The 14,122-nt window shown below is 53.8% G+C and overlaps 1 protein-coding gene across 1 annotated transcript in view; it reads right to left on the bottom strand.

Moving 5' to 3' along the window:
- Positions 1 to 12,011: 12,011 nt before the first annotated feature.
- The window catches only part of MUC5B (mucin 5B, oligomeric mucus/gel-forming), a 34,788-nt gene continuing 32,677 nt past the window's right edge, over positions 12,012 to 14,122 (bottom strand). The window contains 5 exon segments of the mRNA XM_048217637.2: positions 12,012 to 12,877; positions 13,250 to 13,358; positions 13,556 to 13,601; positions 13,755 to 13,877; positions 13,989 to 14,075. Of these exon segments, the coding sequence (XP_048073594.2) occupies positions 12,673 to 12,877; positions 13,250 to 13,358; positions 13,556 to 13,601; positions 13,755 to 13,877; positions 13,989 to 14,075 (570 nt within the window). The 3' untranslated portion in view covers positions 12,012 to 12,672.

A 14,122-nucleotide genomic window follows, 5' to 3' on the forward strand; every position in this document is an offset into this window, starting at 1 on the left:
GGCCCCAGGGAGCGAAGCACCTGGCGGGGAGTGGGGAGATGCTTGACTCGGTTCAGGAGTCACAGTGAGCCCCACGGGGCGCGGTGCCAAGTGCCCGTCACCTGTGTGCCACGCATCTGTACCGACTGGGAGACAAGTGTGTGACACGGGGTGCATGGGTTCTGTTTTGGGGACGGCGGTCACGTGGAGGGTGCGAGACGCCGGCTCGCTCCATGTGAGTCGTGCTGCCTGTTACCATGAACCTAGTGGCCCCATGGTCCTGGTGTGGGATGTGCAGGACGCAGCCCGGGCTCGGGGCAGGGTCTAGACGGGGCTGTCCTTGCAGGCAGCCCTGTGCCCTGCCAGCCCATCCCCGAAGCCATGGTTCAGACAGGCGGTTTGGCCTGGGGTTCAGGGCTCCCCACCTGACTGAACTAGTGGTTACAGTGAAGGGATCCCTAGTGGGTTCTGCTGGCAGTGAGCCTGTCCACCCCAATCATGCATTCCAGGCTTGGGGACAGGACAGCAGGTAGGTCCATGGCCACATGACCCCCGATTTTATTTTTCATTTATTTTTATTTTTTAAAGCTTATTTATTTGAGAGAGTGCACACACATCTGTGTGAGCGAGGGAGGGGCAGAGGGGGAGAGAGAATCCCCAAGCAGGCTCCCCTGATGAGCACAGAGCCCAACGTGGGGCTCGATCCCAGGACCCTGAGATCAAGACCGGAGCCGAAATGCGTCAGACACTCAGCTGACTGAGCCACTCAGGCGCCCCCGTAAGCCCCAGTTTTAATGGGGCCCTGGAGGCCCATCTGATCCCGGGGCATCTCTGGGAAGGGCTGGGGTCACCGCCCCGTGTTGCTGGCAGCTCAGGTCTGGACGCTGGGGGAGGCTACTGGCCTTCCGTCCAGGAGGCTGTTCCGTGTGCTGTTCCATGAGAGCCTGCGGCCCCTGCAGCTTGCCCCGGGAGCCCCTTGCCTAAAGCCTGTCCCTGCAGGTTCCTGCCACCCTTGGCTCTGCTCTCTGGGGAGCTGGTTTTGTCACAGTGTCCACGACTCCGAGGTTCCCGGTGCAGGTGCCCTCCTCACACGTGCCGCCGCGGGGAACACAGGCTGAGCTTTCCGGTCCCTTAGCACCCACTGGGGTTGTTCGGGTGGGCCCCCAACTTCCCAGAGCGAGCCAGTGGCAGGCAGTCAAGCTCTAGGCCTGGCCCCGGCCACTCTGGAGCCGTGGTGTCCGCTGTTGTAGCTGCTGGTCGTCAGGGTGGGTGAGGGCTCCTGGCTCGTGTGCCGCCGTCTGCCGCCTCTCAGTTCTCTGCTCTGGCTTTTCCATCCGTTCTTCTTGGTTTTCCGTATACGTGATTATATCCTCAGAAAGTCCGTCCCAGCTGCTGTGACAACACCCGGGCCAGGGGTGTAGACAACAGACTCCTCCCAGCTCTAGAGGCTGACGTCCTCTCCGTGTCCTCACATGGCAGAAGGGGCGAGGCAGCTCCCCGGGGCCTCTCTACAAGGCACCCATCCCATTGTGGGGACTGCACTTGCCAACGGCCGCACTTACAGACACCGTCACACATACGAATTTGGGGGACTCGTTCAGTCCAAGCGGATGGCTTCTCATCTTCCTTCCCTGTGCCATGGCCCCTCGCGCCCCTCGTGCCTCCACACAAGTGAAAGAGAAGAGGTCTGAAAACAAACAGGCCCTCCTGCCTAGAGGGCTGGGAACGAGGCCGTGCCCCCAGTAGAGCTGCTTGCTCCATGCCCTGGGGCCCTGCAGGTGCGTGCAGGACCGGGGCAGAGATGCAGGGGGAGAGAGTGACACAGGGCCGGTGGGAGGACTCTTCCGCTAGCATTCCAGGGGCTGCGACAGCTCTGACACAGCGCCAGCAGCCACAGGTGATGAGCTGGGGCATGGACACGGAGCACGTGATTACAGCCCCCCAGAAGCATTGCAGTTGGGCATAGCCCGGAGGGCTCAGGGTTCCAGGCAGAGAAGGTGCAGCTGGAGGAACAGCCAGGAGAGGATGTTTGGGACAGGAGTGGGGATATGTGTGCTGAGGCAGGACCGAGGACGCAGGGGCTTGGGAGTCCTGCTCTCACCTCTGCACGCTCTCCTGCATCTGCCTCACATCTGCTCAGGCAGGTGGGTCACATCCTTCAGGTGCTCAGAATGCCCAGCGGTCCCGTCCTGCTTGGGTCAAGGCTGGAGCCCTTGCAAGGGCCCCCACACTCTTCTCCACCCACTTCCCCACCCAGCTCCAGCCACTGGTGGTGAGCCCGACCCCAGGGCCTTTGCACAGATGCTAGCTGGCCTCCCTCTAGCCTCTCCTAAATCTCCCCTCCTTGGGCAGCTTCCCTGGCCACCCTGGCAACTCCCTGCTTCCTACACCTCCTAGATCCTCTGGACTGATACCCATTGTCCTTTACCTTCTCACCATCCTTGCGCCGATGCTATCTTGTTTGGGAACTCGGGAGAACGGGTTTTGCTGCTCATTTCCCCTATGCCCATGCCGCAGGTGCCTGCTGTGCACGCGGACAAAGGGAGGCAGGGCTCGGGTCCCAGCCTCATGCCCGCTGCGGCCCTGGAGTAACCGGGAAGCCCCTCCGGTCGCCTCCAGTGCACGAGTACATGGGGCACCCAGCATGTGGGTGCACAAACCCCAGGCCTTCTGGGCCTCTTCCCTGGTGCTGAGAGCTGAGTTGTTACCCTGACCACTTCGATCTTCACTTTCAAAAATAATCCCCAAACACCTTCTGAACTCTTTGTTTCTGAAGAGCAATTTTTGTGGAAGAAAAGCCGCAGCCAGCTTTTATGTGAGGCTTGAAGGTCTCAGGTCGGGAGACATATAAGGACCACCTCGAGGGCTGTGCTGCTCCCACTGGGCAAAGCCCCCAGGAGAAAATGCTGGCCCCACCCTGCCATCGCTGGGAGGACGTGTGCCGGCGGTTGGCAGACGTGGAACAGACTGTGAGACGAGGAAGTGCGTGCAGCGGAGCTGGGTGTGTGCGTCTGTGGTGCCCCGAGCACAGCTGGGTCCTCAGAACATCAGCTCGTGGCTGGCGGCATGCTTGTGAAAACAGTAACCCTGACGGAACGCAAAATATCCTGTTTACTCGCTTGTAATGTCGCTAAGAAAATTACCTTCAATGGCTAGTCACTGTAGGGGATCGCCAAAATTAAAGCAACGAACCTCACTTAGGAAGGTGTAAAAGTGAAAACTAAGGGGTGTTACGATGCAGGACTCACTCAGCATGCCTCTGTTTGTCTTCCCCTTGACGTGGGACACTGGTTTGCAGTTATCCTGTAGACATTCGCGTTAACTGGGGAGTGAACGCCAGGACGAGGAATGAGCAGAGTGTGTGGCATTCACGCCCAGGCTGGCGGAATGTGTGTAGCACAGACTGAGGGGTGTTGAGGAGGAAGGTCAGGCTTGGGCCCTGCCCTTGGAGGATGGACCACCCCTTGGCAGCTGGGCGGCACCCTGAGATTGTGGGGTGGGAGCTCTGCCCTCAAAGCTGACCCACCACGAAGCTCCATGCCCCGTGCTTCCATAGTCCCCCACCTCAGGCCCCGCACAGGCTGGACTGTCGTGGAACCTACGTGGCTTCCATCCACGGAAGAAGCAGCTTGCAGGGGAGAATGAGGACGTTGCCCCCAGGTTACTCAGACTCTGAGGAAGGTCACTGTGACAAGGGGGTCACTCAGTTCTCATGGGTGCACGCCTTGTAGAATGAGGCTTGGGACAAGTTGTCGGGTGATGCACACACCAGCAGAGTTCTAGAAACGGCTGCGACCAGCCACCGCCCCTCCCCCAGTGCCCTTTGTGAGTCCCATGGAAAGCCCTCGGGGTTTCTCTTGGCCTTGGGCCCTGGCCTCCAGTGAGCCTGGCAGTAGAGCTAGGTTCACTCAGGAGTCAGATGCGGGCCTCAGCCACACCGTAGAACCCTACCAGGGATCCAGGTGGGACCGCGATGCCAGGCAAAGTGGTGACGGTAGCAGGGGATGTCTGATGAGTCAGGGGCTCCCCAGGCCCAGGACGGAAGCACGTAGTCCCTGCATTCAGGGCTGGACTGGGGGACTGGCAGTGGGACTCGGAGCAAGATGAGAGCACAGAGTGTCCAGGGGCTGAGGCAGCACCCATGGGTCCCAGTGGGCACAGTGGGCAGGACCCAGCAGCAGATGCTCCATCTCTCAGCCCTCAGAAACTCTGATTATGGAGACATTCTTCTCCTTGACCTCAGGGAGAACTGGGGCAAGGTGGAGTGCTGCTTGCCCAGGCAGAGAGGAAGGCCACGTGGAGCACATCCAGACGCTCGGCTCCGGAGTGGCCACGAGGAGAAAGCGTCCTCCTTTTGCCTGGCAGAGCGGTCATTCCTTTCCACAGGGGCACAGTGCTGGTGCTGGCTCCCAGGAGAGCCCATCAGGGAGTCAGCTGTGAGCCAGGGATGTCCTGTCTGGCACGGTCATCCTCCCTGAGCAGACCCAGACCTCCAGGGGCGTGCCCCTCGGTGGCTCACAGACTGGCTCTTAGATGAGGCCATAGCACGGTGGCCCCTTTGGGAAGAGGACAGACTGGCCCTTCTTGAGATGGAACAGCTCCTTACAGGAATACAGCAAGTTAGGTCTAGTGGGAATATCCCCATTGAAAACAGCCCCCAAATGCTAATAACATATGTTTAAAAATTCTTTCTGAAATGTTTGAAAATATGAGAAAGAAAAGGGGGAACTCTGAGAGTTGCTTCCAGCAAGTCTGAGCATTTCAGGCAGCACCGTGGGGTGGAGGGTGGGGGCCACAATAAGTGGAGGGGTGGACAATATTCGTGGATTGAAGCAGGATGTGCAGATGTTGGTTTCTGTCATGGCAGTTTGCCTCGACATGATCTCTTTCCCCACAAGTCCTGCTTTTTGTGGTTTGTGAGACTTGGGAAGTTGATTCTAAGTCCAAAAGGCTAAGAAGAGTCAAGGCATTCTTGTAAAAGAAACACAAAGTGGGAAGCCTTGCTCAGGTAGAAACCAAGACTGTGAGAACTATTGTCTGCATTAAATGACAGACGGAGAGTCCAGTGAACCAAACAGAGACCAGAGTGCTGGGTGACAGTGGCGCAGTGGGAGACAGTTAGCCAGGCACGAAATAAGGCCCCTGCTTGATGCCACTTCCAAACGTCAGTTCCGGGTGGGCTCAAAATGTAAAGGCAGGAAGATTCTGGGAAGGTGGCCAAGTAGGAAGGACCTGTGAGGAGAGACCTGTCTCCCCACCCGGACAACAGCTGCATAGGCAGGATCTGTCTGGTGGAAATGTTTTGAACCCTGGGGTCTGTTGAAGGCTTGCAACTTTCAGGGGGAATGCTTGGAGAGTACGTCGCAGTCTATTTTGGCCAATGTTAGCTCTTACCACAGCAGCAGCTCCTCACCTGACCCCCAGCCCCAATATATGCATTGTGGGAGTCCCAGAAAGAGAAGAGAGAGAAAGGGGCAAAGAGAATACTTGAAGAAATAATGCCTGGAAACTTCCCAAATTTGAGGAAAGACATGAATATAAACACCCAGGAAGCTCAGCAAACACCAAGGAAGATGAACGTAATGTTGTAATCAAACTTCCAGACCCAAAGACAAAGAATTTGAAAGCAGCAAGAGAGAAGGGAATCCTCATATACAAGGGATCCTCAATCAATTATGAACAGATTTTTCATGAAAAAAACTTTGGAGGCCAGAAGACAGAGGGTTGATACATTCCAATGCTGAAAGGAAAAACCTGTCAACCAAGAATCCTATATCCAGGGATACTCTCCTTCAAGAGTGAAGGATAAATTAAGACATTCCCAGATAAACAAAAGAGGGAGTTCATGTCCACAAAACCTGCCCTACAAAAAAATACTCCAGTGAGTTCTGTAAACTGAAATAACAGGATGTTAGTACCTTTAAACTATGGAGAAATAAAGACCTCAATAAAGGTAAATACATGGCCAATTATAAAACACAGTTTTGTGACAAATTGGTAGCCACTTTTGTTCCTACGTGATTTAAGAGGCTAATGCATTTAAAGAAAAAGATATTAGTGTAAAATCTAGTATTACTCTAACGGTACTTTGTGACTCCAAATCTTGCTTTCTACAAAATTGAAGAAACTAATGCATTTTAAGAGTTATTTATGTCTGGGGGCACATGATGTATAAAGATGGAATTTTGTGACATCGACAACCAAAGGAGGTGGGGGTGAAGCTGCAGAGGAACTGAGGCTTTGCATGTCATTGAAGCGAAGCTGGTACAAATGCAGATTAGAGTGTTATAACTTCAGGATGTTAAATGTCATCTTTGTGGTCACCACAAAGAAAATAGCATAGAATATACACAAAAGGAACTGAGAAAGAGGTTTACATATTTCACCACAAAGAATCAACGAAACGCAGAAAAGAGACAGTAGTGCAGGAAACAAGGGACAAAACCCAAACCAAACAAAACCGTAGGGCATACAGAAAACAAACATCACAGGGACGGAAGTTGGCCTTACCAGAATACTTTACATGTAAACGGATGAAGCTCTTCAAAAGACGGAGATTGGCAGAATGGATAGAAGCACACGGTCCAGTATGTGCTGTCTATGAGAAACTCAATTTTTTTTTTTTTTGAGAAACTTGCTTTAGACCCAAAGACACAAGCAGGTGGAAAGTGAAAGGATGGAAAACACCTTCCATGCAAACAGCAACCAAAGGAGAACAGGAGTGGCTTTACTGAGATCAGACAAAAACAGACTTTAAATTTTAAAAATTTACAAGACAAAGATGGACATTTATGTATTAATAAAAGTTTCAAATCAGCAAAAATATGTAAGAATTATAAACAGTTTTGCCCCAAATGACACTATATGAAGCAAAAACTCTTAAAATTGAAGGGAGAAATAGTTGTATAATAATAGTGGGAAACTGAATGCCCCACTCACAATAGTGGACAGAACAACCAGAAGATAGAGAGACAGAGGACTAATACAACACAGTAAATCAGCTAGATCTAGTGACACACGCGGAACTCCCAACGGACACACACGCATCCTTCGCAAGTGCACGTGGGACATTTTCCAGGATGGACCATATGTTAGGCAACAAACTAAGTCTTGACAGATTTAAAAAATAGCTGTCATACAAGTATCTTCTCTGACCACAACGGGGGGAAGTTGAAAAGCAACAAGAAAAGGAAAACTGGAAAATTCACAACGTTGTGGAAATTAAGCAGCTTTTAAACAACAAATGGATCAAAGAAGGAATCCAAAAGAAATTAGAAAATACTTAGAGAAGAACAGAAATGAAAACATAATATACCAACACTTACGGGACACAGTGAAAACAGTGCTAAGGGGGGAATGTATAGCTATACACGTTTATATTAAAAAACAAGAAACATCTCAAAGCAGCAATCTAACTTTACAACTTAAGGAACTAGAAAAAGAAGAACTAACTAAACCCAGAGGTAGTAGAAGGAAGGAAATAATAAAGATTAGAGCAGGGATCAACAAAAAAGAGAGTAGAGAAACAATAGGGGGAAAAAATCAAAACCAAAAGTTGGTTCTCTGAAAAGATAGACAAGTTTGACAAACCTTTAGCTCGATGGACTAAGAAAAAGAGGAAAGACTCAAACTACTAAAATCATAAAGAGGGACGTTACTGCTGATTCTACAAAAATAAAAATGATTATAAGAGAATACTGTGAACAATTATATGCCAACAACTTGGGTAACTAAGATGAAATGGGCAAGTTCCTAGAAACACAGAACCTACCAAGACTGGATTGCTATATCGTTAGTTCACTGTATGCTAACTAAGTGGAATTTAAATAAAAACTAAAGAACAAAACAAAAAACCAAAAAAACCTACCAAGACTAAATCACAAGGAAATGGGAAATCTTAATAGATCTATAAGTAGTGAGGAGATTGAACCAGTGTTCAAAATTCTCCCAACAAAAGAGAAGTCGTGGACCTGAAGTCTTCGTTGGTGAATTCTACCAAACATTTAGAGAAGAATCCCAATTCTTAAACTTTTCCGAAACACTGAAGAGGAGGGAATACTTCCTAACTTGCTCTGTGAAGCCAGCATTCCCCTGACACCAAAGCCAGACAAAGACACTATAAGGAAAGAGAACCACAGACCAGTATCTACTACGAGCATTGGTGCAAAAGTCCTCAATAAAATACTAGCAAACCAATCCAGAAGCATATCAAAAAATTATACACCCCGATCAAGTGGGGTTTGTTCATGGAATGCAAGGATGGTTCGGCACACAAATCATCAGTGTAATATGCACAGCAGTGGGATAAAGGGGAAAATTACGTGATCATCTCAACTGATGTAGAAAAAACATTTGCCAAATTCAACACCCTTTCATGATAAAGACACTCGACAAACCCAGAATAGATGGGAACTACCCCAACCTAATAAAAGTCGTTGTTAACCTTAAAATATAAAACTGCCCATTATTTTACCAGCAAAAAACAAATTTTGGGGGGAGTAGCAGAGACCTGTAATCCGGGACAAGCAAGCCACAGCAAAATCAACCATTGGCAAGTTCCCAGAGCAGAGGAAAGGAGGCTCTTTTACGGAGGAAGGTGAGAGCTGGGAGGGCCTTCTCATAGGCTGGACTGTGACTGTGTCTCATTGGCTGGGCTGTTGTCTCTATAGGAGGAAAATTTCCTTTCTCCTGATGTGGTAGTGAAGTACTGTTCACCTGCAAGTTGCCTCTCTTCCTGTTGGATTTGCAGTGTATTCTCAGATAGGACACCAAAGTGACAGGTAACAAAAGAAAAAAAAATTGAACTTCATAAAAATTTTAAAATTTTGTGCATCAAAAGACACCATCACAGAGTAAAAATCAACTCACATAATAGATGAAAATATATGCGAATCCTATATCTGATAAGGGAATGTCCAGAAAATACAGAAAATATATTCAAACCCTATAACTGATAAGGGAATGTCCAGAAAATACTCAACAACAAAAATCCCCAAACAATCCAATTCAAAAATAGGCAAAGGACTTGAACAGACATATTTCCAAAGACGATTTAAGATGGCCAACAAGCACATGGAAAGATGGTCAACATCACTGATTATCAGGAAAGTGCAAATCAAAACTACAGTGAGGTATCACTTCACACCCACTAGGGTGACTATAATAAAAAAAATTGTGATAATAGCAAACAAGACAAGGTGGAAAAATTGGAACCCCCATTCACTATTAAGGGTGTAAATTCATTCAGCCACTGAGAAAACAGTACAGCAGTTCCTCAAATAATTAAAATTAGAACTGCCATACAATCCAGCCATTTGACCTCTGAGTATATCCCCAGAAGAATTAAAAGCAGGGTGTTGACGAGACACCCGTGTTCGTAGGAGCATTATTCACAGTAGCTAAAATGTGGAAGCAACCCAAGTGGCCACAGGTAAATAGAATGTGGTGTGTACATACAGTCGAATGAATGGTGCTCGGCCATAGAAGGAGGCAGACTCTGGCACCTGCCACAACACGGATGACCCTACAGGACATGTTGCTCGGTGAGTAAGCTGGTCACAACAGGACAAACACTGTAGGGCTCTACTCCTGTGAGTTACCTAGAATCGTCAAAATCATAGAGGGTAGATGTGGCTGCCGGGAGCCGGGGGGAGGGACAATGGGGAGTTACTGCCACGTGGGTGTAGAGTCTTGGTTTTACAAAGTTGAAGGGATTGTGGGGATGGATGGATGGATGGACGGACAGACGGACGGACAATGGTGTGAATGTATTTTATACCACTAAGCTGTACACTTAAAAATGGTTTAGATGATCAATTTTACGTTATGTACATTTTATTCCAGGAAAAAAAAATGAGGTGAATGGCAAAATTGTCAAGCTTTTAGAAAATAATCCAGAAGACCATATTTCTGACCCCAAGGCAGGGAAAGTTTTGTGAAATAGGACCAAAAAGAAAAACGGCGATGAGTCTGATTCACTGAGGTTAGGAACCTCTGTGTGCCGCGTCGCTGGTGTCCCTCGCCGGGGGTCTTGTGAGATGTCGCGTTCTGAGTCCTTGCATGTTGAAAATGCCTTTTTCTCATGATCACTCTTAAATGATAGTTTACTTGGGTGTGGGATTCCGTGTTCAAGCTGTGAGCCCTCGGCACCGCGAAGGCGCCCCACGCAGTCTCCGGGCGCCGTCCCCGTCTCACCCCGGGCGGGCACACGGTCATGTCTCTCTGGCAGCTCTGAGCTTTCCTCCGCCTCGATGCCCTCCGCTCACCCCCAGGATCTCTGAGCGGTGTGGGTCTTTACCTTCCTTGGCGCTCACCGAGCACTTTCGGTCAAGAGCTCATGCCTTCGTTCTGAGAGGTCATTGTCCTGGCGTGTGGATCTGAATATTGCCCTGAGGCCACGGCCCCGCTCACGGTGGATGCGTCCCCCAAATCCTCCCTTCGTTCGGGCTGTCTGTCGGGTTTACAGATCGTTCGCTTTCTTGTTCTCCGCTCTTCTGTGTTAAAATTTCATTCTGTCTTTGTCGTGGTAAATTAATTTTGTGTCTGTGGGGGAAGACATGCCCACTCTTACATCTGGAAACCAGAAAGCTCTTTTTAAAAATGTTTTGAAGTTTAGTAACAGTGTTTTGTTTTTCTGTGCCATGTTGGTTTTCACAGTTACCTTCTCCAGGGCAACAGGGATGCCTCTGGCTGACAGTGTGGACTCCGGAGCCAGATTGCCTGCACTGAGCCTGGCTTTACTCCTGGCACATCGTGGCGTGCCTCAGTTTCCCCACCTGTAAAGTGGGAGAAATAATGGCACACATTGCACAAGGTGTTGTCAGGATCAAATGAGAGCCTCCCCTGGCGCACGGGCAGCACGTGGTACATGCGAGCCCTAGCCCACCGCACGTGACACTCATATTCCCAGTGCCTTAGGAACGTGTTTAAATTTGGTTTAAGGAAGGGATCGTGCCAGGGAGTGGCAGGGAGGGGCTTAGGGAAGGCTGTTGTTCTGCACCTGGGTTCACAAAGACTCAGCTGCAGCCCCCAGGAAATCAGACTGTGAGGCTGGGGTCAGCTTTCCCAAGGCGACCCCGGGAGGGGAAGCCAGCCTCATTTGTAGGCATACCTCGCCAGCCCGCCGAGCATCCCCATCCAGCCCGGCCAGTTCGCAGGGTGGCCTGCCCTGCCCAGGCCTCGTGAGGTGGGTAGGAAAGGCCAGCCGTGGCCGGCCCCACCGTGGGAACCACACTGAGTGCAGAGGCGGTCATGCGACTCAGGGGAGGGGAGAAGACCCTCCCACGCACCCCCGCCAGCAGCTTCCTTACAGCACTGCCCTTGCCTCCCCAGGGGGCAGCCCCACCAAAGCCACCCCTGCCCACGGGGGACCACGTCTCGTGCTTCCCGCCCGCTGCGCAGGTGCCTTCTGCATCTGGGGGCTGTGCACGTGGTTCTGGTGGGCACGTCTCCCGTCTGCCACAGCCCACACCTGCTCCCCAGTTCTTCCCGCACCCACCATGTGCTTGTAGAGCTCTCTGGTGGGAAACCCCCGCCCTCAGGGGAGATGAGAGGAGAAGGCCAGTCCTAGAGCAGGCTGACGTGGGACAGGGACCCTGAAGAAAAGTCTGTGTGTGGGCTGCGGCTGGCCGGGACTGCAGCGGCCGGCAGCTCCCCTGGGGCCCAAGGAGCCCCGGGCACCCCTCCTCCTGGGCGCCCCCAGCCCGTGAGGCAGCTGCTTCCTGCATGGACACGTCTGGGCCGCAGCCGTGCCTCCTGTGGGGTTCCCAAACTTCCCGCATCAGTGAACCAGCTTCCTTATAAATCCCGTGTTTGAAATAATGGAGAGGGTCGTTTCTGAGCCCCTGGCTCATCCCTGGCCCCAGCCAGTGCCCCACAGCCTGAGACTGACCCTGAGCGCCTCCGGGCCCCTCATCCCACCTGTCCCTCCCCAGGGGGACCAGCATGAGCCCCGGGGGTGTTACACGGCCTGACAGAGGGGAAGCCCAGGGGACTCAGTGGGCAGAAGAGACACCAGGACCAAGAAGTGGACACAATGCTCAGTGTTTATTTGCAAGATGGGGGCAGGGTGGGCAGAGGGAGTGCTGGGGGCACCAACCCCTCCCTGGCCTGCCTCCCAGCAGCTGTGCTCACCCCAGGCCCAGGTTCTGATGTGGGCGTGGGCGGGCAGCCACCCTGCCTGACGCCACTCCCCCGAGGGAGCTGGCGGCTCCTGGACAGGCCCCAGCCCGCATGGTGCCACGGGAGGTGGCCAGCAGAAGCCTGGTCCACGGGGCTTTGGGGAGTAGTGGGGGGCATGCAGGTCCACAGTGGGGGACAGCATGGCAGCTCCGGGGCAGTCTACTATGGGGCAACCCTCTGGCACTAAGAAGGGGGTGAGTCCGGGTGGCACAGGCACTTCTCTGATGAGGGGCAGGCCCTGACGGCCAGGCAAGTGGCCAAGACGGGCGGAGGGGCTCCAAGGGCAAGGCCCCCTCCCGGAGCCCTCCTCAAGCAGGTCCTCACTGTGCCGTCGCCCTCCAGGGCGACCCCCAAGCACAGGTCCCATGAGGGCCCAGGCGGCAGGTGTGCCCGGGCTCCTGCAGTGGGCTGGCCGAGCTTTCCGTGGTTGGGTGGTGTGTGTGCTGACTCCAGATTGGGGTGGGGGGAGGCTGGAGGGAGGGGGTCAGAATGGCGACAGATAGCGGTGGACCCCTAGGTCAGAAAGATGGGGGTGCTGTGCTCGGGAGCCTCGGGCGAGCGGACGCAGGACGGGGCACAGCTGCACTTGTCCACGTGGGTGTACGTGTGCTGGACGGCGGTCCCGTCGGGACACTGCATGGTCACCTCCTCCTCGTGAACCGCCATCTCCTGGCAGCAGGTGCACTGGCGCTCCATAGCCTGGACCTCCATGGAGTACCTGCAGACGCACAGCCGCCCTCAGGACCCGCCTGGTCCAGACTCGGCCACCCAGCTCCTGGTTTCTCTGGGGTCTGGAGCCGATGGCCCCGCCCACTCCGGGCAGCCCCAAGCTCATCCTCGGGGCACTAGGGGCTTCTCTGCCCTGGCCAGGGACGGTACTCAGGGTCACTGAACTCTGACCTCCCCAGCCAGGCCCCCGCTCGTCTTGGCCCCAGGCAGAACCCTCCTCCTTCCTCCGGAACCTTCCCTGGGTCTTGAGCCAGCCCCGCGCCCTTCCTCCCGCTCTTTGGGCCCACTTGCTCGCCCGGGCCAAGCCAGGGCGGTGTGGGGCGGGGAGGGGCCTCTCGGGGAGGGGCACAGGCTGGCTCACTTGGACACTCCGGGGCATGAGCCCCCGCAGAACGTGACGTTGACCGGGGCCTGGGTGGCACAGCCCTGGCGTGTCAGGACGGTCCTGTTGACGCGGACTTGGCACTTGTCTGGGCAGACGGAGGAAAGGCGATGGAGGTGCGGGAGGGGATCTCTGAGGACCCTGACCTGGGGCCGCTCCCCGCCCGCCACCCTCCCGAGCCCGGCGCTCAAGGTGGGGGTCCTGGGGCCAGGGGCAGCTTGGGGCAGGAATCAACGGATAGAGACTGGGAGGAGGGGGAGGGCGCGTGGGCGGGCCTCGACTTACCCACTTCCTCACAGGAGTAGCAGCAGCCGGTTTTCCTGAGGATGCCCTGAAGGGGGAGGGGGAGACAGAGGGAGGGCTGGTGGTGGGGTGGGGGAATCTGGAAGAGCGGGGCCTCCGAGGCGGTGGGGGTCCCAGTGGGGAATCTGGGGTGTGTCGGGTGGGGCCTCTGCCGTGGGGCAGCCCGAGCCGCAGGACACACCTGGCAGCTGGACACGTCCGGGCAGGGCGTGGGCCTCGGGGTGAGCACGTGGAGCCCGTTCTTGACCTCGCAGCCGTACTGCGTGCAGTTGTCCACGCGGCTGTTGACCCAGGTCTCGTTGGGCTGAAAGGCAATGGGGAAGGTGCAGGCTCGCAGGGAATCATCTGGTGAGCTGAGAGGGGCCGAAGGGAAGGGTCTCTCGGCCGGAGGCGCTGAGCCCGAACCCCCTCTTACCCGGACCAGCCAGCCGTCCTCTGTGGGACAGGCTGTCTGCACGCACTCCCCACAGCACTGTCCAGCCACCTTCCGGTACTCGTAGCCCTGAGGGACGCGGGTGGTTACATCGCTACCCCAGCCCTGCTCCCCAG

Source organism: Ursus arctos, unplaced genomic scaffold (assembly GCF_023065955.2).
Source record: "Ursus arctos isolate Adak ecotype North America unplaced genomic scaffold, UrsArc2.0 scaffold_23, whole genome shotgun sequence".
Taxonomy (NCBI): Eukaryota; Metazoa; Chordata; class Mammalia; order Carnivora; family Ursidae; genus Ursus; species Ursus arctos.